The 27,007-nt window shown below is 38.3% G+C and overlaps 1 protein-coding gene across 15 annotated transcripts in view; it reads right to left on the minus strand.

Moving 5' to 3' along the window:
- Positions 1–1,890: 1,890 nt before the first annotated feature.
- Positions 1,891–27,007, minus strand: part of MYT1L (myelin transcription factor 1 like) — a 461,092-nt gene continuing 435,975 nt past the window's right edge. For 12 of the 15 annotated variants that reach the window (XM_083178476.1, XM_083178474.1, XM_083178472.1 and 9 more), the window contains 7 exons: positions 26,893–26,976; positions 17,012–17,233; positions 14,748–14,839; positions 12,274–12,377; positions 11,137–11,196; positions 9,745–9,888; positions 1,891–4,636 (listed from right to left, as the gene is read on the minus strand). In XM_083178476.1, the coding sequence (XP_083034602.1) occupies positions 4,496–4,636; positions 9,745–9,888; positions 11,137–11,196; positions 12,274–12,377; positions 14,748–14,839; positions 17,012–17,233; positions 26,893–26,976 (847 nt within the window). In that variant the 3' untranslated portion in view covers positions 1,891–4,495. Of the gene's footprint in view, positions 4,724–9,744; positions 9,889–11,136; positions 11,197–12,273; positions 12,378–14,747; positions 14,840–17,011; positions 17,234–26,892; positions 26,977–27,007 lie in introns of all 15 variants that reach the window. The other 3 variants (XM_083178480.1, XM_083178482.1, XM_083178478.1) reach the window with 3 other exon arrangements.

A 27,007-nucleotide genomic window follows, 5' to 3' on the forward strand; every position in this document is an offset into this window, starting at 1 on the left:
AGCAAACTCCGTAATATCCATTACACATAAAGCCACATGCCGTAATGCCAATTACACATTGTGCCCACACATCATGATGCCCATTACATACTATATAACAAACCATAATGCCCATTACTTACTGTATAACGCACCATAATGCCCATTACATATTATATAACACACCACAATGCCCATTACATACTATATAACAAACCGTAATGCCCATACATATTTGACACATAAGTGCTGCTTACCTACATGTTCATTGCTAGGGGGCTCTTGCTTGATGCAAGGGGCTCCATGTTTGATGCCAGGGGCTTCATGCTCGATGCCAGGGGGGCTTCATGCTCATTGCCGAGGGGGAATACATGCTTGTTGCCAAGAGGGAGTTAAATGCTGATTGCAAAGGAGAGTGAAATTGCTCATTGCCAAGGAAGGGGGGGGGGGGAGTTAAATGCTCATTGCAAAGGGGAAGTGAATTTGCTTGTTGCCAAAGGGAGGGGGATTGCTCATTGCCAGAGGGGAGTTAAATTGTTAGTTGCCAAGGGGGTGTGGGAATAGCTCGTTGCCAAGGGTTAGGGAATTGCTCGTTGCCAAGGGGGAGTGACACTGGGCGCACACAATTTCAAGAAATAACAGCTGTGCACTGCCCAGCTGTGTAATCTAAGCAAAGCAGCAGGTCCGTCGATATCTTCAATGCTCCATCTGGACCCTGAACCAGGAGCTTGCGGCCGGCAGCCAATCAGGAGCGGCATTGGTGGTATTGGTGGCCGTTCCTGATTGTCTGCTGGACCGCAAGCTCCTATTGGCTCGCGGTCCAGCGGGAGCATTGAATATATCAATGGAGCTGCTGGTTTGCTTAGATTATACAGCCGGGCAGCACACAGCTTTTCTGTCCAGCTGTCGTTTCTTTAAATTGTCTAATGGGTGGTCCGGTACACCACTTCTTAGATTTGCCTATGCCAATTCAGAGCTGTATGAATGTCTGTTTTGAGGGATGATCTTGTAATTTTTAGCATTGCATATGCTCTGTAGAAAAGTGTACATATCTATGGGCAATTTGCAGACGTATGCACCTGGGACACAAATCTAATGGGGGCTGATTGTAATATGGTGCGAATAAGTCATTTGCACATAGCCCTAGTGAGGTTGTGTCAAGGGGGTGTAGACTTAATTGTAGACTTAATTGTAGACTATGCAGCGTTGTTCACACTAAGATGAGAGTTCTGTTGAACATGGGATTTTGCCTATAGCAGGCTAGTAAATCCCAGTATTCCAACGCTTTTGGGTAACGGCTGCCATTGCTGTCCCTTCCCCACTCCCAAATGGCTGCTGACTGTTCATTTTCTGGCATCTTCAACCAAAGTGCATAGAACAATAAGACCTGTACATCACATGCACAGTACTGGTACAAAATACCATACTGTGCTTTAGATCCTTCGAGATATGAATACCCCCTTAAAAGGAATAAAGCTAGTGCTTGCACAACTGTATGCTGACACTGATGGTGGCTATTTGGACAAGCATAAGGATAGGGTGGTGTGGTCGAATTTAGTTCTGTTAACTCAGCACAAGGGCAATTGCAGCCAACTTAATGTATTATCATGGGTAAATGCATAGCTGCAATAATGTGGGCAATCATTTGCTACTTACTTATTAAATATTTAGCATAATGACAAAATGTATCGGTGTCATTCCATCGTGACACTAATGAATTTATGGTATGACATGTGGAATATATCATACGCACATTCCAAAAATGAAGAACATTCTGGAAGAAAAGAAAAATGAAAAACCAAAGGACATGAAGACGGAAAATATCAGCTGAATATTTATTTGCTGCCGGTACATTGAGTAGGGTGAAAATGTTGACTCATAGAACCACTGTGCTACAAATATGGCAACACATTGTTTTTGTCTTTTTTTATTTAGAGTAAGATGTGTTGACATCCAGCATGACAAAATTTGTACAAAGTTCACAATTTAAAAATGAAGTATCACAGCAACTTGTGATTCCACACATTTATCGCAAAATTAAAATGTCATCAACAAATCCATGCCGTGTTGTACAAAAATAAATCAAACTTCAGTTCCACAGAGAGCACAATAAATAGTTTATACAAAATTCTGTCTTAATAAATGATTACTTAAATTAAACTTAGAAATAAAAATGAACAATAAGTTAGAGTAAATAAACTTCGATGACTCACAATAATTTCATATGAAAGGTCAGCATTCTAATATGTGACACTTTTTTTTGTGATCCCTATATATAATAGTCACAGATAGGTTTTTGATTTGATACAGTATCATGTACCACCATTAAATGAGCAGCAGTTTTGTGCTTAAAATCCCTTTCCATTGTACATAGGTGATAACAATAATATTCCCAACTGATACTATCTATTAATCTACTGAAAGCGTTACTATATTGGCAAAGAAGCTGCAGACACAATGCAGTGGAAAAGGGCAAATGCCAGTATTAACAATGGCCGCCTTGAGAAAGAGCTTCAAGGCGAAGTATGATATGGATATGGCAGAAGGTGAACATCAAGCACCTTGCTTCGGCTTTTGAAAAGGCAGTTCTGAACATGACCGCTACAACTAATAGCACAACAGAAAGACAGGTCTTTACAGATAACATACTGCAAAGCCCCCCAAAGTAATTACATAATCTTTTCCCAGCTACTTATTAAAGTCCTCTTGGAAAACTGTTAGCTTTTGTACAGTGAATAGTATAAAGTGCCGCTGGGATATACATATATTTATACATATATATACCGAGGTTGAGTATTGTATTAGAATATTAGTTGTCAGATCCCTGTAACCTCCCTTAGCGATATTATTGAAACAGCCATCATGGCATCTGGTATAATATTTTTTTCCCCAAGTGTCACAAAGGCTATAGACACCAAAAAATTGCACACCTCCGTATATTATGGATATATAGGACAAGGTAAGTGCAAATTATCAACTGGCACATTGTGGGAACAATGACCCTGTATGTCCTATTTTGCTAAAAATATTTTTTTTTATTTTTTTTCTTAAAAAAACCATCTGTTTTTCATAGCAAAATTCTAAGTACATTGTACTTTCTGCATAACATCAATACATGGAAGGAAAAAGATATGCAATTTAAATAAAAAATAATAATCCTTTTTGACATCTTTATAAACACAACACATCTTTGACGTGACTTAAAAAGTGGTCTTATGCATATGGTTAGTGCAGTTGTTTAGAAGAAAATAAATGTTTAAATAAAAAAAAGAAAATATGTGCATTAAAATCAGTACAATTAAAATAAATAAGTGCTGTCTGAAGTTTGGTAATATAACTTCACATTATTTTTCCGTAAAGGATGAGCCAGCAACAATCCCGTATTTTCTTTTTTTTTTTTTTTCACAACGGACAAACGGAACCAGTGAATAAAGAAATAGTTGACATAAGAGCTAAAGGTTCGAAATTAGATGGTCTACTTTTTCTTCTATATCTATTTTTATAATTATTCCAGGGATCAGAAACAGGTTTTATTTTTTGCATTAATTGTAAAACCCCCAATGAAATGAAAAGACAATGAAAAAAAAATGCAACAAAAAATGTATTAAAAATAGTGTCTTTCATCCTCAATCAAAAATGCAGGACTCCAGTATGAGTATATTTTTTTTGTCTAACAGGCATTTCAAAGGGAAAATAATCAATCCTGGAGTGAAGGGGTGAGTTGTGGCTATTTCTCCAAAGTCTGTTTGAAAAAGATTGGTGGGAATCATCAGTCCACTTCTGATATAGTTCAACAACAGATGTTCCCTTATTGAGATCAGGTGATGCTCAGTTAAGAATGAAAAGTGCTTTTAAGCTGCATTGACTTTCCACGCAAGTTTTCCATTGCTTGATGTTGTCTTACAGCGAAGAAATCTTTTGTGTATCTTACCAAAAAGTTCCAGCCTCCACTTGAAGGATCATTAAAAAATAAAGAAATTTTTTTTTTCACATCGATTCTTCTTGCTGTGAAACAATATGCGCACCAGAATGTATTCTTGCAAACCTCACGAACCCCAGAAAGAGGCCAAATGAAAAGTGTCTAGAAAGTGGCTAGAGATGGTAATACCATTTTCGAAAGCGGATTTTGTCTTTTCCAGTTCAAAATACTAAAACGTTGATTCACCAAAGCATAAAAAATCTACACTCTGATTCTCTTCGTTAGCTTCCCTTTTCAGAAATATATTTACCTTAAAAATGTGCATACATTAGCAGCTATAAATATTACATGGCATATCACACAATGTTAGCTTATATGAAAACGTACAAAATGTGAATGTATTCAAAATCTATTCAGCAGTAACTATTTTTAAAGCAATACATAAAATCATCATGGAGTCTTGTAAGCATAACACTGTCTCAAAATGAATAAATATATAACACTTTTCTGGTAGATTACAGCAGCAGAAAACAAGAGGCATCTTTTACTTTTTTGTTCCAACAAAACCTTCACCGAAAAAAAAAAAAAAGCAGCTGTTTAGACTTGTATTCCTCTTACGGCTTGCTTTATGTTTTCCAGAAGTGCCTTATTTTCCGGGCTTTGATAGCGATCTTGATTTGTATACATGTCCGTCAAAGTGGTCACGTAGGCATCAAAATTTTGTTCATTGATGGGATCCTATAAGACAGTTTACAATCAGTATCCTTTATTCCATATAATTTCCCATTCAGTCTAGAATTCATTTTCTGGATATATCCTTAGCTCCTATTATAAAACATTACAACACTGGTAAAAGAGGGGGACAATTTAGAAAAAAAAAACGTAGACAGTAAGGTTCTCCCTTACTAAACAACCTGTCACTCTTGCTAATACACACATGATTAGCATATTAGTCAGGTTAATTAGCATAATAGTTTATTCAAGAGCCGAAATAAAGATAAAAAAACTTTCCTGCATTGTGTTAAACCCTTTTACATTTTGGTGTGCACACTCAATAAACACACACTCATATGACAAAACTCAGTTTTAAATGATGTGTTATTCTCTACGAAGGAATGTATAACATTCAAACCTTACTTTGAGATTCATCACATAGTGTTCATTCTAGCACCGCCATATTTTAAAACCCATGCAGTTCCTCTTCCCTGCCTGGGGTGTCGCTGTCTGCTGTGGTGTTTCTAGCACAGGTCTGTGCATATCAGTGCCGATATACATACCACACTGTGCTAGAACCTCTACAGCAGACAGCGACACCCCAGGCAGGGAAGAGGAACTGCATGGGTTTTCAAATATAGCGGGTGCTAGAATGAACACTATCACATATAAACTGTTTTGTTTTTTTGCTTGATCAGTTATAACCATTCTTTCACAGAAATTAGATCTATCAGTTCTTTAGTAAACCTGTGACTAACGAAGAGTGGAAGGATACATGTCGGCCAGAAAATTCAATAACAAAATGTAATTAAAGTGAGACTATCTCCAGACTATTGTGTGACAAAAATAGAGAAGTTTGTAATTTCCTTTTACTGTATATAGTTATTTTTCAGATAGTTAATCTGCTCTCTACACATAAAGGGGTATTCAATCCCGGCCGAATTTCCTGGCCATGCAAAAAATTGTCAATGATTCTCTGATTAGTATTCAATTACAGGCATTTTCAATCATTGTTTAGTCCATTTTCACAAATGCCACGCGTTTTTTGCCGTTGCTGGGTTTTTTTGCCCTGGTGAGAAAAATCAGCACTGGGATTGAATATTGCGAGTCAAATTCACCCAATAAAGGGCAAAAATTGCACATGAAACAATGGGGACTGTGTATCCTTTTGGGAGTTTACCCCATTGGTGTTTGTAAAATATTAACACCACTTTATGCTGTTGGACAGCTTTGAAACATGTTAATAAATTCCTCTGCTAGCTCTCATAAATATAGATAAGATAATTATGCTTCAACAAGCATTTTTTTGGGACAACTGGGTGTTTTTAGCCATTCGCACCGGTTCCTTTATGTTATAACCTATCAATCAGTATTTTGGTCCCAAGTACAATATTCAGCAATTGCATCATTTATGTAGTACTATTAGCAGTTTAAATGTTAGGAATTAAAAAGGCTAAAAATTATAAACATGTTTCTAATTAATCACACTTTCTACAAAAAAAATTTCACCTAAGGTTAGTACTATGTCCCAATTTCTTTCACACTATTTTTGATCTACCTGTCAGGCTGTAAACTCTTGTGACAGGTAATCTTTTTATCATTTTGCATATTTTGAAATATCTCACCATACTAGAAATGGTATACTTTTTATTTAAGTTGCACGTTTTCTCACAAGGATTGGTTGTAGATAATAATTTCATATACAAATAGTATTCAGCTAAGATCTGGCATTTGAAATTTAAGAGCAAGATTTAAAAATAAATTAAATAAGAATACTCCCCAAATTAAACATTGGGGAATATTCAAGCCCTGACGATATTTCCGATAGTCAGAAATATCAGCAGTTCTTGCCTATAATAGATTGAATTCACATTCGAGCTAGTCAATGTTTTTCTTTTTTTCTGACTTTCGGAAACATTCCAAAGTCAGAATAAATGTATCAGCAAATTTTTAGACAATTCGACAGTTTAGTGCCCGTTTCCACCAATGCAGATTCAGCATTTCAAAGAGATCTGCAACGGTGAGTCCTGGACAAAAACAGATATTTGGTAATTCACCAAAATTGTCTTCATATAGGACCATATTCTGGTCCTTTCGCTCCAAGCGATGTTTCACGACTGCAAATGCGCATTTATGCTTGTTTGTCAACCCGTTCACACCTAGCAGTGCAGGTGGGGGGCATGGGACGGTGACCACAGGCTGCGTCCATGGAACGATTAGCGGTACATTGGCATTCACATGAAAATGTTAGGCGTTCCCATAGTGATTTCCTTTTGAGGTGGGTGTGGGGGTGGGCAGCTGACATCAGCAGATGATTTCTTCCTGCACACAAGCTGCGATTGGATGTTTATGCTTGCGGGGGAACTCAGCTTGCTAGCGGAGGGGCAGGCGGCCATGCGGGCGGCATTTTAATGACACGCAAAGCTGTGAATTTTGCAGCTTGTCAACTAGATAAAGGTCCATAATCTGTTGCTAACATAAAAATTGTATTGCCTCATTATTTAATTTAGAAATAACATTGACCTTTACAAATATATATGAAATATTACATTTTCTGTGTACTAGGATATTAATATTTGTATTAAATACTACAGGATGAGTATCCCTTATCCAAATATCTGCTATCCAAATTTTTCAGAAAACCATACATTCCAGAAAGTGAAAAAATATATATTTATTTCACTAAAAGCACTACTGGGGACATCTGTACCAGCTCTACTGAGGACATGATATGTAACTGGCACTAAATATGTGCAAGAAAATTATTACTTGGCATTTAAATCCAGTATCTGAGATTGTACACAAACTTAGTTTCATGTTTTGAAAGCTTGTTTTATGCACAAATAAAATATATATGTGTGTATTTCATGAGTTTGATGTGTTTGTACAACATAAATGCAAGATACCTCAAGATACATAATTGAAATATAAATATATTCTGAAATACAGAATAATCTGTTATCCAAAATTCTTCCGGTCCTGAGCATTTTGGATAAGGGATACTCAACCTGTATTAAATCCCCCCCCCCCCCCCCCCCCCAATTAAATACATACTGTATGTTTAATGTGACTCAACTATATTCTGGTTGGTCAGATATTTCAAAATTTCATCTGAAAGACATTTTCTGACTTAAATTTTGGAAGATTTTGTGTTATTAAACTCATTGCAAATTGTCATACATTAAAGGAGATTTACATTTAAACTCTCCAAATACCAAGTATTTTTAATTCAGAGTTTTTTACGAGGTGAGACTACTTTAGATATTTGAAGGGTCTACTACATCAGGAGTTAGAGTTCATGTGACAAGTTGCTAAAATCATTAAATACTTTTGTCGTTCATTTTCTTCCACTTTGCTTAGTTACTTTCATTTTCTCTATAATAATGTTGCACATAAAACAAACATTGGTCCATATAAAAAATTGCAAGTATATATTTAGTGCAAATACATGTGACAAATACAGCAAAGAGTGAAGTGGAAATCATGTTATTTAGTACTGAACATCCTATTCAATAGCAATTAACATCTCAGCACAAATCACATTACAATCTTCACTGCACCGCCTTTTAACAAATGTCATTGCATGAAATTTGAATTATCAGTATGATGTCTTAATATATGTGAAAAAGAAAAATAAATATTTAATTTTATATATATATATATATATATATATATATATATATATATATATATATATAGCATATATAAGGGGATAAATATAAACTTAAATTGATAAAATAAAATACTATAGGGATGATAACCTAACAAAACTGTTGTTCTATTGTGATTTTAGAAATATATGAACAGTAATTGTTTTTATCATCGCTCAATCATTCGTTAGATTTTTAAGATATTCCCAACAAGGTTGCCCAATAGAAATGTATGTCGTAACTCCTATGCAAATACAGACAGACACAAATGGTGGCAGTAATCCTGCTCACAGGAGCTTACAATCTGGAAGAAGACATGGAACAAGAAAAGATGGCTTGGGTTGGATTGCTGTAGTTGGTCCATGAGCACAGCTCCAAATCATGGATGGAGGGGTGGAGAGCAACATAGTTCATACAGAGGAAATAAGGTAAATCAGACAATGTCACATTAACAACAATGGGTATTCGAGTCTCTGAAAAGATGAGCTATAAGTGATTGATTGATGAATGTAGAAAGCAGAGAGAAGGTCAGATCAAGCTTGGTCATGAATTCCATACATGAAGTTAAACCCTAGAGAAGTCCTGAAGACGTGCATGGGATGAGCTAATGAAAAAAGAGAAGAGGAGTAGACCATGGGTAGAGTTCCAATGGTGATTAGAAGAGTATATATATAGTCAATACTTATTATTATTATTATTATTATTATTATTATTATGGTATTTATATGTAGTAGACATTATGACCACAATATTTTATTTTATATTCAAGTTTTTGAAAAATAGACTGTGTAGGCACTAACAAACAAGACAAGCAAAAGAGGAGGATAGTAGCACTAAAGTAGAGGACATGACACCTCTGCAAACCATAAGTTGTATCTTGTAGTTTAAAACAGAATTGTCTTGTAATTTAAAACAGAATGGCACTCATGTAGTTACCTTGCCCCGAAAATACTGTGGCAGGGATAACATGATAAAACAGATAAAAATAGATAAAAACACAAATACCTTAAAAAACTAGTATTTTTGGAATAAATTACTAGCATGGCCAATAAATAACATGTGGTGTTACTTTTGAATTTTAAAAATTAATGGCAGATTAACAATGACCTTGTAAGAGGAGAAAGTTTGAGGTGATTAATGAATAGGTGGGACATTTGATGACATTATGAAATAATGAAAAAAATACTTAGGGCTATGTTGTATTGCAAAAGTACTGTGAGACCATTATAACTAAATGTGGGAAAGAAATTCAGATAATGGCAACACTTTAAATTATAACAAAGTATTAGTACATAGCATTACAGCACATCACCAGATTATTAGGAATACTTTATATATAGCAGAGACAATAAATTTATTTTTAGATATGATGTTTTTATATTTTAATAGTCCCCATTAACATCAGTTATCACATCAGTATGAATTTATTTGATCAACCACTGTCCGCTACAAGTGTGTGATGGGACAACTATAATCACTTACCATATGGGGCAGCTGGATATTAGCTAGACTATGAATTAAAGACTGACTTAGATTGGCCAGTTCATGTAGAAGAGATTCATTTTGCTGCTCAATGACTTTGTTCTCCTCCTCTATTGTCTTCAGGTTACTCTCCATTGTAGTAATCTACAAAGCACACACAGGTGCGAGATATAACATAAAACGGTTACACATATAGGCAAAGTATTATATATCCAAAATAATTTTTAAAATGTTATGTTTCTGGGATATCATTTTAGTCACATGCTGTTTATATAAGTTAGAAAACTGATCAAGCTTTAGTTATTAAAGTAAATAATGCCCCTTAAAATTTAGTAATATAGATTATTCATGCTTTGTTAATTCATACCTGGTTAGACTACTTATTTAAAAAAAACAGATGTGCGATTATTTTGTGTGAGCTGATTTAAGCATTCTGAAACAAAAAGTTGCTGTCATCTTACAGACATTTTCCCCCCATCGTGATCTCAAAATAATGAGGCAATATGCAAGATGGCATCAGGTAACATTGTTTTATAAGATTTTACTTTGCTGTCTCTTTAATTATTTTTTATTATCTCTTGTATCCTATTCTGTTTAATCCAGAAAATTATGTATTAATTTAGTATTTAAATGTCATTTTCTACTACAGTTTAGGACATAAATACTTCTCCCAAAATGTAATACATTTATAAAAATATATATATATATATATATATATATATATATATATATATATATATATATATATATATATATATAAAATAAAACTATATAAAATAATTTGTGTTCTGGGGAGAGTATTTAAGAATTAATCCTCAGCTTTAAAACATTAAGCATTTATTTTATTTATAAAGGCAATGTTGAAACATTTTAATGAAGAGAATGTAATTGGTTATATATTACATGTACAGTAATATTATATATTATATATTATATAATATATTGCATTGATATTTCTCTGTACTTAAAATTAAAATAATGTCTGTTATTTATTTTAGAAATTAAATTCATATTTAAAATTATTTTTGAATATAAATCTACTGTATTGCAAAATAATATTATGTTACACATTTAATTTTCTATTACCTAAATAGAATAATACAACATGTTTCATGGGTTATTGTAAAAGCTTTAGTTAAATATTTTTGAATAATAAATTAAGTATTTTCGAAAAAAACAAACAATAATTTGAAACTCCAAAAAAGTAAGAAGCAAGCAATAAGAATTAAAAAAATTTTAGTCCCTATTTGTTCATATTGTTTGTGGAGTAGATAATGTGTGACTAGAAAAAAAATCAAATGCTAATTTAAGAATAACTTTTATTCTTCAAAGGCTGAATTTCGTGTAAGTTACATGGAAAAACCACACAACCTCCCCTCCCGTGTAACTTACATGAAATTGGTATTCATCAACACAGGGTTCTTGGCAAGCAACAGGACGCTCGTCCAGTACCTAGTGGGAGGGAGCAGAAGCTGAAAAGGGGGCAGAGAATGAAGCAAAAGAGGTGGAACTCATTCAAGTGAGCAAATAAAGCATGTGTTTGAAAGACCAACAGGGGTCACTGTTGTTAGACTAGCCATTAAGCTAGGCTAACAAAACAACCAAAAGGTAAAGATACAAGCCAGCGTGTTTCAGTATTGGCTTTGATAATGCTTAAAAATTATTAGTGTTTGAAAAATAATCAGTCGTGTGTGATTGTTTAATTCCACCTCTTTGTATGATAAAATCATAACCACTAAATTCTATTAAACAAGCAAAACTGTATTACTACATTTAATCAATAATCCCAAGTATGTAGACAGTATGGATCTATAATTTTGAATTATTCCTTTTATTTAACTGAACTCTTTCTTAATACCAAAAAGTTCATATTAAATAAAAAAAAAATTGTGCCACACACTTGAATGCAACACTTTAAAATCAAAAAGATCACTAAGTTCTCATCCTCACCCTTACCCTCCATGTACTTTTCCCCTCCCCAACCTGTCGATATTTACATCAGATGTTTCGGTTGATGAATACCATGCAGCCAGCATGATCATGTGGCCACAGAAGACGGTATTTACAGAAGTACAGATGCACTCACGTATGTCACATAGAGATGTGGTCCGGATATTTCATGCACATGCACGTAACAAAGAAATAGTGCAGGCTTTAAAAAGAAAAATGTTGAAATAATAGTGGTGATTTAAATTGTTTTATAACAGTTTGTTATGATGTATGCTACTGTGTTCCTCATTAAGCCTACAGTACCCTTGTTAAAATAATCAGAAGTGAACTTTGCCCCTTAAAAGGTTAAGTTCACTTTAAAAAATGAACTTGGCATGCATGAAGTATGGGTGAGTATGAGAATAAAAGCTTTACTGTATTATTATTTTTTAGTATGTCTCTTTTATTTATTAATAAGTTAGTGGCATATCATATAGGGAACTCATATATAGCTGATTTGCAGATAGAGATAGTAATAACATTCTATATTAGTTGATAAAAACAAGATTTTTTTCAATACAGTTTATAGAAAACTGTTACCTGAGTTCTCAGTTTAATCATATCAGATTCCATCTGGGAATTAGACTCATTTAGTTCCTTTATTTCTTCATCCAATTGTTTTATTTCTTCATCATTTTCTATACCTATAGGGATATTTAAAAGAAGACATGTAATAGAGTTGTAAACACCGGAATTATCATTACTGTCAATAAGCATAGTTAGAAAAATATGTAGAATCAAATGTAATGCCTTGTGATAATAAGGCTGATTCCGGTTCACTCGGAGTGGCCCGAATTCGGCCCCTCCCCCGATGGTCGGGGTTTGCGCATGCACATTTCTGTGCAGATGCAAACCAAAATTGTGAATGGCCTCAGCGATTTACAATGTCGCTAGGCCATTTGCAGCAGGGAGAAGGGGCCGAGGGTGTGATGGGGGCAGATGTGGGTGGCGCTGGGACATGGGAAATCTCAGCATTTCATGGGCATCCCCATGAAAACACTGATTGTTCCCATGGGAATTTGGGCAGGACGAGGTGTGTCGGGGGCGGGTGGCTAGTCACTTGCAAATATACGTCAGTCTCCACTGACTTATATTTGCGAAGGCAGGAGAAATTGTCAACCATCGAATGATTTCTCCAGCGGTGGACACATGCGAGGGGATGTGTCTTCATAACACATCCCCTTGCATGGTTGCAAGGGGATACGGCAGTGTGGGGAGCATATATATTCGGAAGGGCAGGCACTATGGGACTCAGTAAGCTGCGAGCTTCGCAGCTTACCGAGTCAACCAGAATCAGAGCCAATGAGACCTATTATAGTTGTTAATGAAATGAAAACATACACAAGTAACAACACCATGAAAATAAACCCCACCCTACAAAAAGAAGCCGTATCCTGTATTTTATGTCACAAATGAGCTCAGGAGAGATGTAAAGCCCTGATCGCCCAAGAAAAATGGTGACTCCGTATACATCGAAATACTGATCATTGTTCAAAAGATCTTCTATTAAAACCAATCAAATCTAGAACAGTGTAAGGCTAAGAAAAAGTGAAAAAGACCGGATACGTGACAACTTTGGAACCAACTTCAAAGTAACATTTACTTTTAACCATAGTTGTAAACGCAAACAATGTACAGTATTGTTAGAATTATTCCACCTATACTTCCATGAATAGTTTTCACTGAAATGTTTTATTTCTAGTAACAAGTTTTTTTTTTTTTTTTTAAATAATTTTATTTTATGGAATAGATACATATGAGCTGATTATAATTTTTTCAGCCAATACAATATACAAACAAATTACTGTCATTGTATCATTTGGCAGTGACTTTTGTGACGTAAACAAAAGTTTGACCAGATATTTTGCAATGATCTTTTTTCTACGTTAATAATGTTAGTTTCATGGTAATCATATGTCATAGCGCAAGATAATAATGTCTTTATTGTTGTTTATTAGAAATTTAAATGATATACTTAATATTTTAATTATATTCATTTTAAGTAAATTATACATTTTAATGTTAATAATTTAAAGTTTCAAAGACATAATTAGATTTGATTGATCAAACATTATTTTAATAAAAAGACATAGGTATAGACTAATACTGTGTACTGTATATAGAACACAAATGTATGAATATGGTAAGTACAGATAACTTAAGATAACAATATATAGATATTTGCATTAAATTACATAACACTAATTTTAACACAATTTGGGAATGGCGAGTGCAATAGAATACGATATATTGATGCACTTTAGGAGGAGATAGTGGGGGCCTTGAGGAAGGTCCAGTGGTGGACCGAAACGTTGGCCCGTGGCCCACTGTCATGCACATTGCACTTTAAGGTATCTTTGACAAAAATGGATTAAAAAGGATTCAATATCCAAAACAAAAGTCCGGTGAGTGTCCTCTTGGATTTTTTATATGATATATATATATATATATATATATATATATTTGTGTGTATGTTTGTATATACTATACATACATACTGTATATCTAAGATGTGTATTCTACTTCACATATTATATTGCTATGGGCAACCAATCAGATCCTGTCTATTGTCTTCTAGTAGATTTTGATTGGTTGCCCATAGCAACATCACATGTGAAGTTGAATACACATCTTAGTAAATTTCCCCCATTGTCTCTGTTCATCCTATTCATTTGAAGTGTAGTTATGGACATTTTGTTTTATTTGACTCATGTTGGCACACTGATTAACACTACATATACAATGACTTTCTACTAGCACACTACTCACAGATAAGTGTATATACAATTGTTTGTAGGCATGCACAATACCTAATGTCACCACTTTGACACAAGTTGTTGGGGATTCAAGGTTGTGAAGTAAATCTGTTATGTTAATTAAAATTGCAAAAACACATACAGTATGACCATTGTGTACATTTGTTGGCAAGTAAATCATTTTATTTTATTGTAAAATAGATGATGTAATTGAGTAACCAGATACCATCTTTATAACATTTAAGTAACAGCATATACCATTCGTTGCACGCTGCTTTATGGTCATCATCTCTTCTCCTGATAATCTGGCTTTCTTCATTGCTGATGTGGCCCTTGGACATCCGGATAAACTAAAATAAAGTTGACACTGTGAAGTAGGTAGTTTTGTTTTACTTCTTTATTTTTTATGTTTTAAGATTATTTTGAAAGTTTAACAATAAGCACAAAATTAATGAAACACAGACTAAAGACAAAAATAAATTGATGACATAAAAATAAAAAGTAATACATCAACAACACATTAAACAGTTCACAATATGACCCTGGTTTGGGCATTTCTGGGCAGGGTCTGGTAGGTGGCTATTTAGATACAGATATCATTTTAGTGGGGTATTATGGGAGTGTCACAGGAGTGGTCGCAACCCGAGATGCTTAATCGAGTACAATGGAGGCCATATTCTGCCCAAAACTATTCAGCCAGCAGCGGCTGTTGTACGTTTCAATGGTATGACTGATGATTACAATTGATGACACGAAAAAGCGGGTGTCTGTGCACTTTCAAATGCATCATGGAAGGGCTTATACTAGTATTACTGTAGCATTAAGTACAGTGCCTGGTTAACCAATAGGCTGATTAGGCTCCAGCCTAGGGTGCCAGGACTGGGGGGTGGGGTGCTGGATTTCCTTGCAGGTGACAGCCGAGGAATAAAATGAAGGAATAATTTATTCCATGTTATTCCATGCTTTTTAGCTGTCACCCATCCTGATATATGTTGGGGGAAGGGGGTGATAAAGTTCTTAATGTGGCCGCCAGATGGCTGTGCCAATGTAACTTACTGATGGAACCATTAATTGTACATTGTGCTACAGACTCCTTCACTCACCACAAGCATTAGATCCTACATGCCAGTTCTATAACCTTGGCAACATGCACGTGGGCAGTATGAATGACGAGTCCCTGACTGCTCATACACATGCGCAATACAAGGGAAGCTACATGTGTATTAGCCTAGGGCACCTGGAACCTTTAATCAGGCCCTGATTCAACACAACTGCACAGCTAATAGGTTTAATTTAAAAAAAAACTGCTCTAAATTGTGTCAAGGTGTCTCTAATATGTGAAAAAAATGTTCATTAATTTTGACTTTTTTTTACTCAGTAGATCCTTCAGGTTTAAAAAAAAAACAACTTAAAAAATACAGGAATGTGTAAACATTTGGTTTATTCAACCAATGTACAGTATTTGATAGAGTACAGCAACAAGTATGGGCTAAGTGTTGCTTAGGAGCTATACTGAAGGGACAATGGATGGCACTTTATTATACTTTATCACTGTACACACTTTCTGCTTGTTGAGCCAGTATACAATACTACTGTAATTTGTACCCTCTATTGGTTAATCCTTCATATTTTACTATGTTATGTTATGTTACACAATATATCCTAGAGTTTTCCGCCATTACAGTCCAGGATTTAAGGATAGCCATGGTTGATCAAAGGTGACTTAATTACTACCTCAGTCAATTTGATTTAACCATCTGGCCTCAAACATGGATAGCCTTAAAATCTGGACTGTGGTGGCAGAGTTTGGGAAACTAAATTATATCCCATAATGCTTCCTGCATGTTTAATGCATAAACAGGGAAGCATACGATGCAATTATCTTTATATGCTCCAATGTTCCATTTCATGTATTCTTAATTATTATCTGGCACATATAGTATGCTTTTTTAAATTTTACTTATTGAATATTTATTTTATAACAGGTTTAGCTCAAGTAAAAACATTTAGATTTGAATTATTATTTATTATTTTTACACTGATATGTGTGATGGACTGTTCACAGAATGTTACTGTAGGTCTATTTTTACTTTGGTAACCGTTGTTCACAAATCAGCAGGTCTCAACGGTCAACAGCAGCGGTCAGTGTTCAGATAAACCACCATATCTGGTCTGGAGCTGACGTCACTAACCCTCCCCTAAAACGCACAGACACACCTAAGTTCTCCCGGAAAGTCCCAGCATTCTCTTAGGCACCGTGTTTTTCTTAGCACTCCCTCTAAACATCCAGTTTCCACCCCCAGATGCCTACTTCCTGTCAATCGCCTTGATGTGCAATCAGGTCTAAATTCCCCTTCATGAACCAACAACACTCCTCAATATACTAGGAATAAACAATGTGGCAGGAATGCTTCAAAGGCCATTAAGAGTCATGTACTATGTACAGTAGTTATATTTATTGTTTCCATTTGGTATAAGGACAATTTGCCCATGTTAGCCATTTTTATAAAGCAGAGACTTACCTTCGATGTGTAAGAAAACTACCGCTGATGTGTCCAGAACCATCACATCCTGGAGTGGGACAGGACATTCCTTCAGTTTTTCCAGATTTCCATGAGAACTGCGATCCATTCAAGTAGCCGTCTTTCTGTCTCTTTGCTGCCAGTGGGCACCCTGACGCACTGCGATGTGATGCGTATTTCCCTGTCACATGACCTTGTCCGTCACACCCAGGAACTGGGCACCTGGAAATGAAAATTAGATGACAGAGGATATTATTTTCAATTCAGAAAGATCTCATATTATTCAATTACATGTCAGTAACTACACAAACATAACAATTTCACCCTCAATTCACTTACAAAGCTTTGTCAATATTGAAGAAATATAACAATTATGAAATTACAAGGGCCAGCATTAATGTTGTTAGTGAATGCTTTTCATGAGTGTCTGTGTTTTCATCATGATGTGGTGAATTGATCAGTGTTTGGAGGGTGTAGATGTGTGCTGTGCCAGAAATCTACAGAAGTAACATCATTGATATAGGTTGGAGGGGTAAGAGTTCAAACTGTTATTACATGCCAACAGAACGGGCAGCACGGACAGTGTAATGGTTAGCAGTACTGCCTCACAGTGATGAGGCTATGTGTTCGATCCCCACCATGGACCTAACTGTGCAGAGTTTGTATATTCTCCCCTTGCTTGCATGGGTATACTCCGGGTACTCCGGTTTCCTCCCACAATCCTAAAATATGCAGGTAGGTTTATTGGCTTCCAACAAAATTAACCCTAGAATGTCTGTGTGTGTGTAAATGTGGTATGGAATATAGATGTAAGCTCTACTGGGGCAGGGACTGATGTGAGTGTTCAAATATTCTCTGTAAAGCGCTGTAGAATATGTGTGCGTTATATAAATAAATAACAGGATGACATCTTTTTTTATCACTGTTTATATACTGTATATAAGGGTATACTGATAGGGCTGCTTGTCTTAAGGTGTGCACACACGTTGCAATTTTGGCTTACAATTTTGACTAATTAGTCAAAATTGTATAGAAAGTTAGCCAAAATCACACAGTGTTAACCCCGCAATACTGATGCGTGGCCCTGTGAGGTTGGTATCACATGGATGTATGTAATGTATTTGGCCATAGGCCAAATAGCACATAGTCGAAATCACAAGTGAAGATAGTCAAGACTGTATGGTTCTGGGCTCTGGGGATTTCAAGGGAAATCACATAGTCAAAATTGGCCATAGCCAAAATCGTACTGTGTGTACATACAGATAGAGCTATTCTCATCTAGCCCTGTAATAGGATTAAAATTGCCGCGGCTGTCGTACTTAATCCTATGCTAATCCCCTACTGTATTGTTCTATGTATTGTATTGCATCTGAGAACAATAGGCTTTTGTGAGCCATGGCTCACCATGGCTATCTAGAGATGACTAGCTCAACAAGGCTCCATATGTAGCTTAACCTACCCCAGCAGTACACAAAACCTTGCTTCCTGATTAATAAGATCCAATATGTCTGCTTTTCCTCAGCTAACAACCTGATCAATTCCTTCCCTGAGCTCTCTGGCACAACCTCTTAATTTGATCCCATAAATGAATACATAGTATTTAAACTTTTCTAGTCCCCCTAGTCTACTACTTCTTCTCTTGATACCATACCCTTATAAATAGAGCTCTTCCTCCTATGCTCGCTCTCTCTCTCTCTTCTCTCGTGAGAAACTTTCTTCAACTTTCTTCTTGCACCCATTTAGGTCAGGCTTTCACTTCCAACACCCCACAAACACTAGGCTGAATAAGCTAGTGAATAATTGGGATCACTACTAAGGGCAGTATTCAATGCTGGCCACTATTTCCAACTAAGGAAATAGCGGTCACCGCCTATTCAATGCTGCCATTTCAGACAGCATTGAAGCCAGACCGTGACAAAACATATCTGACTTTAAAATGGATCTGTTTTGTCGGAAATGACCGTGGATTGGCAAATTCACAGCCGTTTTTCAACAATCCTTGTCCGTTTTCAACAACACGCCCACTTTCTGACACTTGACAGCTGAAACATTGAATTATAGAGCAGAGTGAAAATGGCCTGGGATTCCAACTGTCAGGACGTTCCAACATAAGTCTAAAGGCCATTACTCAATTCTTATTCTTCTGGATCTATCTGATGCACTGTTCTTAAACAAACAATCCCTAGGTCTTCAGGGCACAGCCCATTCTTGGTTCTCATCCTGCCTATCTAATTGCTCTTTAAGTGTTTGTTTGCCTGAATTCACTTCCTCTTCGCTACCTCTATCAGTTGGAGTACCACAAGACACCGTCCTAATTCCATTGCTATTCCAATCTACACCACATCTCTTGGCAAACTAATCAGCTCTTTCAGATTCAGTATCATCTAAAATCTACTTATCCTGATTTGTAACCATCTCTATTAGTCAGTGTTACTGAATGTTTTGTACAAATGGAGCTTGTGGGTCTCATGCTTGTGGGTCCTGGCAATTCTATCGGCAATCGCCAGGACCCGCCATCAGATGGAAGGGGGGGTGCGTGCACGAGACTCTCACGCACTCCATTCTGTCTGAGTCCACCGCCACCTCCCATCACTTCCCCACTGCTCCCCCGATGGTGCCCACAGCCACCCGCACCACCCCCCTCACTAACCCTGCCCATCTCCCTGAAGCAGAGATGGGTAGGGATTCCGCTCCCTTCTGCCTAGTGATGGGGATGTGAGTGTGTGTAAGACGTTCGTGCATCCCTATCAGATGGAGTGCCTCTCCGCCAGCTCTTGCCAGTGAGGGGGTCCGGTGAGAGCTGGCGCTGAATGAGAGGAGCTCCATCTGTTCCATTGCATTTTTAAAGTAACTTTACAACTTTAACCTTAATTTTTCCAAACAATATTTCCACTGGCCAGTAGTAGTTATAAACCTGATATCTCTATCATTGTTGATACAGCATTAAGGGTCTGATTGAGATGTGGCTGGAGTTACTATCTTTGGAAGCAGCAGTGACAGCGCTGTATGGTAATGCAGTCAGAAGCATCTATTACAAGCAGATGCCTCCTGCTGCAGTAGTGATCTGACCTGTATTCTAGAATGCCGTATCAATTTGCTCACTCACCATTGGAATGTTTGCGGAGCCAATGGCACCATGCAAGCCACTCATCTCAGAGGCTAGGAAATCTCTATGCAATGGTGGAGATTCCAGACCTCTTCCCACCCTATAAATAGCAGTAACACAGCTCCCTTTTCACAAACGGAGGCTGTTGCCTCCCTAGAAATGGCATCAGACTGTCAATCACTGATTACGGGTTGCTTGAGATATCACAGGACCCATTTGCGCTCTGAACTTTACCACCCATAATACACACACATTCACCACCCTAGCACAACCAGCAAGACAGCCTTGTGGGTAAACTTAATTCCAAAGATCACTGCAAATAAGGGCTATGCTGTATGTGCAATAACCTTAGCCCCATGGGTTATTGCAAATCTTTCTTATTAACAATGTTACAGCACTGGAGTTAGCGCGCACTTGGTATTTTTATTAGAAATTGTGCAGGATATCAGGAAAGCAGAGAGGCTGTCAGGGCCTAGGTACTTTTCAGGGTGTGTGTCCTTATCATGGGAGGTGTGGCCATGCTCCCTTAGAATAAAATACAGAAAATAATAGCACTTTAAGCAACTCCCTGGCCACACTGCAGCCAGCACACATCATCATATCCTGGGATGATAAGAACTACTGCTGCCAAGTAATAGCGGCCCCCACTGACCTATCCCCTCCATCAGACCTGGAACCCTATCCCAAACACTCTCAGCACCTCTGCCTGATATTCAGCACATATTTTGCAGCAATTATTGAAAGGGGACCTCTCACAACGTTTTGAAAAAATATATATTTATGTTTTATATTAAAATCAAGGTAAGTAAAGATCGAAATCAGAAGTGAGGATTCACTGCAGTTACCACGAGAAGGTAAATTGCCTCTAGATCACTAGAACGATATGTTGACAATTGTAACATGTCGACATTTCATCACTGTCTACACAAAGAATGTCAACAACATCAACAATGTATGACCATGTTGACATTGTCACTGTCAACATTTCATACCCACCACATCTAGCCAACGAGTGTAGATGGTAAAAGTATGTTTTGTAGGGGTGCTTGCTTTATCATTGGGATCTGGGGCATTGCACAGCGGATGTAGGAACTTATTCTGGTCCACACGCAAAGCTTTGCATGTGGATTCAACGCCGCCTACACTACCCCCCCCCCCCCTCGCACGTTGAAAATTCCCACACGCATGCAAATGGATGTTTAGCATATACATCTATTCGGAGGCTTGCCTGCAAGGACAAAATCATTTGATGGTTGCCGACCATCGAATGACTTTGTGAGCGCTCGTAGACCTAAGACACCTCTGTGGTGTCTAAGGTCTGAGGGCGCCCTGTACAGGAAGCTGGCGGGCAGCTGATATTAGCTGCCTGCCCCCCACACCCACGTCATGGGTGCATTTACATGGAAACGTCCAGCAGTTTCATCAGAACGCGCATGAAATGCTGGGCATTCCCATGACTGCAACCCCTTGCTGCCACCCCACTGCTAGGACCAAATGGGACAGCGAACAAGCACTTCATTGTGTCTGATCACACCAAATGTCTGAAAATGCGCATAAATGCACATGTGTTAAATATTGCTCCCCCGTGCATACGCACGGGGAGTGAAGAAATCAGAATAACCCCCATAGTGCTTTCACGGCAGTACGGATGGTGTAGTGGTTAGCATTACTGTCTCACAGCACTCGTATCATGGGTTCGACTCCCACCATGGCCCTAACTGTGTGGAGTTTGTATATTCTCCCTGTGCTTGCGTGGGTTTCCTCCAAGCACTCTACCACAACCCAAAAATATACTGGCAGATTATTTGGCTTTCAACAAAAATTAACCCTAGAATGTCTGTGTGTGCGTGTACATGTGGTAGGGAATATAGATTGTAAGCTCCACTGGGGCAGGGACTGATGTGAATGTTCAACTATACTCTGTACAGCACTGCGGAATGTGTGTGCGCTATATAAGAAACTGGTAATAAATAAATCATAAATACATTTTGCACTATTATAACTATTTCTTTCCACGTTTTGCCAATATGGATGGGAGTGTACATATAATTTGTAGTATGTGTAATTATTATAGTTTAAACTCCTACCTGTCATTTTTCAAACACAGCTTGTGACAGTGCAGGTAGGAGCTGATTGGCTGGTGGTTTATCACTCTCTAGGGTGAAGGGGGGGGTGTCAGTGCACTGTCAACCTTCCTCTTGTCGACCTAGTGACCTTATACCATTTCGGTACTTGTTTCCTAGCACGGCCACACCGATTTGTATCGGGGTGATCGTGTCGGAAAAATCGCGTCGGTCGCATTGCATGCGACCAAATCGCATTCGATGCGACCGACGCGATCGACCCGATTTTTACATTGAATCAAATGTGAATAGGGCCCCTGGGACCCTATTTTACATTGGATTCAATGTAAAGTAGTCCCTAGACCCCCAATTTAACCCCTTCAATGCCACCCCACGATTGACGCCAACCCGAAGTGTGGCGAGCGCAGCGAGGGGCGGCGGTACGTGTCCTCCGACCTTTTCATCCCCCTACTATCCACGTCGGCGTGGAGTTGAGAATATAAAGTGTGACGAGCGCAGCGAGCCACCAAGCCCAAAGCGTGGCGAGTGCAGCGAGCCCCGCGAGGGGACGCGTATAATGGCGCAGGGGACGCTGCGCTCGCCACGCTTCGGGTTGGCGTCAATCGTGGGGTGACGCTCACAATGGGGTTGGTTAACTTTTTGACCATGACAATGTGAAATGGGTCATATTGGCCCATTTCACATTGTTTGCTATGTAAAATGGACTTAATCAAGTCCATCTCATCTTGTGCCATTATAATGACGCGATGCTCCCGATTTCAATGTTAAAAATATTTTAACATTGAAGCCTATGGCAAAATAGCATCCATCGCGTCGGTCGCGTCGCGGGCCATGTTAAAGCCCGCGACCGACGCGATGCTCCCAATTTTGCCTTTGCCGGCAAAATGGACCTGATTTCAAAGGAAATCGGGTCCATAGCGTCCATCGTGTACCTTAACTTTAAGGTACACGATGGACAAGATTGTGGCCGTTCTAGGAAACAAGTACCACCATTTCTTTCATTGCTAAAAAAATGATACCTAATCTTATTAAATACAGAAGAGTAACTTCCTGTGGCAGCATTATTTTCCCTGTTATGTATAAATTAGACTATCATGCTATTACGGCATCAGTGAATCCTGGTATATTGATATAATCTGGTTTTTAAACATGATATCCCCACCCGACCTCTCAGCTCTGCACAAGATCTGCGTCTCTCATCCACACTCATTACTTGCACCCACCTTACGGAATGCCCTTCCACGCACACTAAGACTCGCCTCTAGCCTCCAAACTTTCAAGCATTCCCTGAAAACTCACCTCTTCAGGCAAGCCTATCATATTCAGGAACACTGTCAAAACTGTCCTGTAATCTGATGGGACTGCCATGCTATGGAATTATATCCTTATGTATCCCTCTTATTATCCCTATAGATTGTAAATTTGTGAGCATGGCCCTCCTACCTCCATGTCAGTTTGATTCTACTCAGTTTGTTTAATTACTGTTTCTAATTGTAAAACACAACGGAATATGCTGTGCTATATAAGAAACTGTAAATAAATAAATATATTTGGGTTTGTTATTAATGCTGCTTTCACACTGCCAAACCTGCTCTCACCCGTTTTTTTTTTTTAAACGTTTCTTTAACCGGGTCAGAGCAAGTTTAACCTCATTCACACTGCATGTTGTAAACGGTATATTACTGGTTAATTACCGTTTTTGTACCTTTCACATTGAACCGTTGTGAAAGGTACACGGTAATTAACCAGTAATATACCATGCAGCAGGCACAGCGGGTTCAGGGGGTGACCCGGGGGCGGCAGCCACAGGTGTCGGTAAAGCAGCATCCCCCCCCCACACACACGCAGAGCCAGCTCCTAGTAACACCCCCTCCGTCCCCTGGTACCTGGCAGCGAGGTAGGCAGCGGGCGTGCACGGGTCACTAAGAGGGAGCGGTTTATGCTCATTACATATGCGCATGTGAATGAGCCGCGCATTACATATGTGCATATGTAATGAGCGGGTTCCATTCATTAAATATTCATTGCACTGATAACCAGCTCAGTGTTAACTGTTGCCTGAGTCCTACTGTATATGCCGGTTCAGAGCCGTTCGCAATGCATAAAAACGGCTCTGAACCGTGTAGGACTTTTTACTAGTTTACAAGTACCGGTTATTTGTAACCAGTAAATGCAGACTGGCACAGTCACACATTTATAAATATAGTATTGAAAAAATTAGAATCAAAAAAAGTATTAACATTAATATGCAGTTTCCATAGAATTATACCCCTTTCACACTGCAGCTCTAACCGGTTTAAAAGGCAAAAAAAAATGGCAATATACCGGTTAAGAGCTGCAGTGTGAAAGGGGTATAATATGGGCATCTATGGAAACTGCATATTAATGTTAATACTTTTTTTGATTCTAATTTTTTCAATACTATATTTATAAATGGGCAAACTTGGATGGGAGACCACCGGGGTATGACCATGTGCTGTGATCTACTAATTGTTGCTACTCTTATACATGATATTAGAGAATTTTGGAGAATTACATTAAGAACAATATCACCACCACTCGTTTAACCGATTGACCTATGATTTAAACTCTATCGGCTGGATGTAATAGCTTCCGCGGTCAGCGGCAGTGCGGGTTGCTGGCCAAACTTGGACATTATAATTAAAGGGCAATCATTTACAAGGCATGGTTTTGCCACATGGCCGATGAACTTGAACGGTATTACATCCGGTCCAAAATGATTCCTGTTATTATAATTTATTATAGCTGATCTACTCTAAAAAATCGGGTGCGGTTTGTGATACCATTGTGGAACCCTATGATATTTATTTCTGTCTATTGCACAGAAAACTATTTGACAAATCTTGTACTGTATAGCTAGATTTGAGTATGCTACAAAGGCCCTTATTCTGGATCACTCGCAGAGGCAAATTCCTTCTCAAATAAACAAAACCATGTGCAATGCAGGTGGGGCAAATGTAACTTGTGCAGAAAGAATTAGATTTGGGTGGGGGTTTTCTTTCAGAGTAATGGGCCCCATACATCAGTGATTAATTGTGACAATCTTGCATTCTGGAGATTATTGGGTACTTGTTTCCTAGCACGGCCACAATCGTGTGGATCGTGTACCTTTAAGGTACACAATCCACACGATGGACCCGATTTCCTTTGAAATCAGGTCCATTTTGCCGGCAAAGGTACAAAATCGGGGGCATCGCGTCGGTCGGGACCATTAACATTGGTCCCGACGCGACCGACGCGATGCCCCCGATTTTGCCATAGGCTTCAATGTTAAAATATTTTTTAACATTGAAATCGTGAGGATCGCGTCGGTCTTGTGCCATTATAATGGCACAAGATGAGATGGACTTGATTAAGTCCATCTCACCTTTAAAAAAATTTGAAAAATGTGAAATGGGCCAATATGACCCATTTCACATTATAGATGTCCCCGTCGCCACCCCACGATACACGCCAACCCGAAGCGTGGCGAGCGCAGCGAGCCCGCGAGGGGCGGCGGTGCGCGTCCTCCGACCTTTTCATTCCCCTACTATCCACATCGGCGTGGAGTTGAGAATAGAATAGTGTGGCGAGCGCAGCGAGCCACCGAGCCCGAAGCGTGGCGAGCGCAGCGAGCCCCGCGAGGGGACGCGTATAACTTCACAGGTATACGCGTCCCCTCGCGGGGCTCGCTGCGCTCGCCACGCTTCGGGCTCGGTGGCTCGCTGCGCTCGCCACACTATTCTATTCTCAACTCCACGCCGACGTGGATAGTAGGGGAATGAAAAGGTCGGAGGACGCGCACCGCCGCCCCTCAAGGTCTCGCTGCGCTCGCCACGCTTCGGGTTGGCGTCTATCGTGGGGTGGGGTTTACGTCGTAAAATTTGGGGGTCTAGGGAATATTTTACATTGAATCCAATGTAAAATCGGGTCCCAGGGACCCGATTTACATTTCATTCAATCAAAAAATCGGGTCGGTCGCGTCGATCGCATCGCATGCGACCAAATCGCATCGCATGCGATCGACACGATTTTTCCGACACGACCACCCCGATGTAAATCGGGGTGGCCGTGCTAGGAAACAAGTACCGATTATTGTCACAACTTTAATGTGTGGGCTCCCCTTTTGGCGATCCCAATCAAAAATTAATAGGGATCGCCAATTGATTGCTGAATCAGATTTTTAAACATGTTTAAAAATCTGGTTTTATTGGAGGTTCATTTTTGTATGTGTGGGCATTCTAACAGGAAAAATCTGCCGATCACTGAAACAAATCTGTAGTGTGTGGGCAAGTCAAATAGATTGAAGAAACCATTTATCTGGGGAAAAACTCACTGGATCTGAGAAGCAATTAATTGTGATTGCTGATGTATGGGGGCTATACAGTAATTCTCTCTCTGCACATGTTACATTTGCTCCCTCCCTCCCTGCAGTGCACATGGTTTTGTCCATTTGAGAAGGAATTTGCCTTTGTGAGTGAACCAGAATAAGGGCCAAAATGTATTATTGTGATGTAATAAATCAATAGTTTATTTGATTTTTTTCAAATTGAGATATGGGGGGGGGGGGCATACCTAATAAAGGTCGATTTTAATAGTTTAAAAATCAATAAAAAATTATCAAAATTTAAACTTTTAGTAAATATACTACATCATATCCAGTAGTTCTCAATCTAAATAATTGTTGTAACCTTATGGGTTCTTGGTCCTCCTTGTCTTCTTTGCTTTGTGCTATCTTGATTCCACTTTTCTTTGCCCTCGGACAACCTGAAAGACTAGGAAAGGAAAACAGTAGTTACTCTAGGA

This window comes from Crinia signifera, chromosome 3 (genome assembly GCF_055691185.1).
Source record: "Crinia signifera chromosome 3, ASM5569118v1, whole genome shotgun sequence".
In the NCBI taxonomy this organism is placed as follows: Eukaryota; Metazoa; Chordata; class Amphibia; order Anura; family Myobatrachidae; genus Crinia; species Crinia signifera.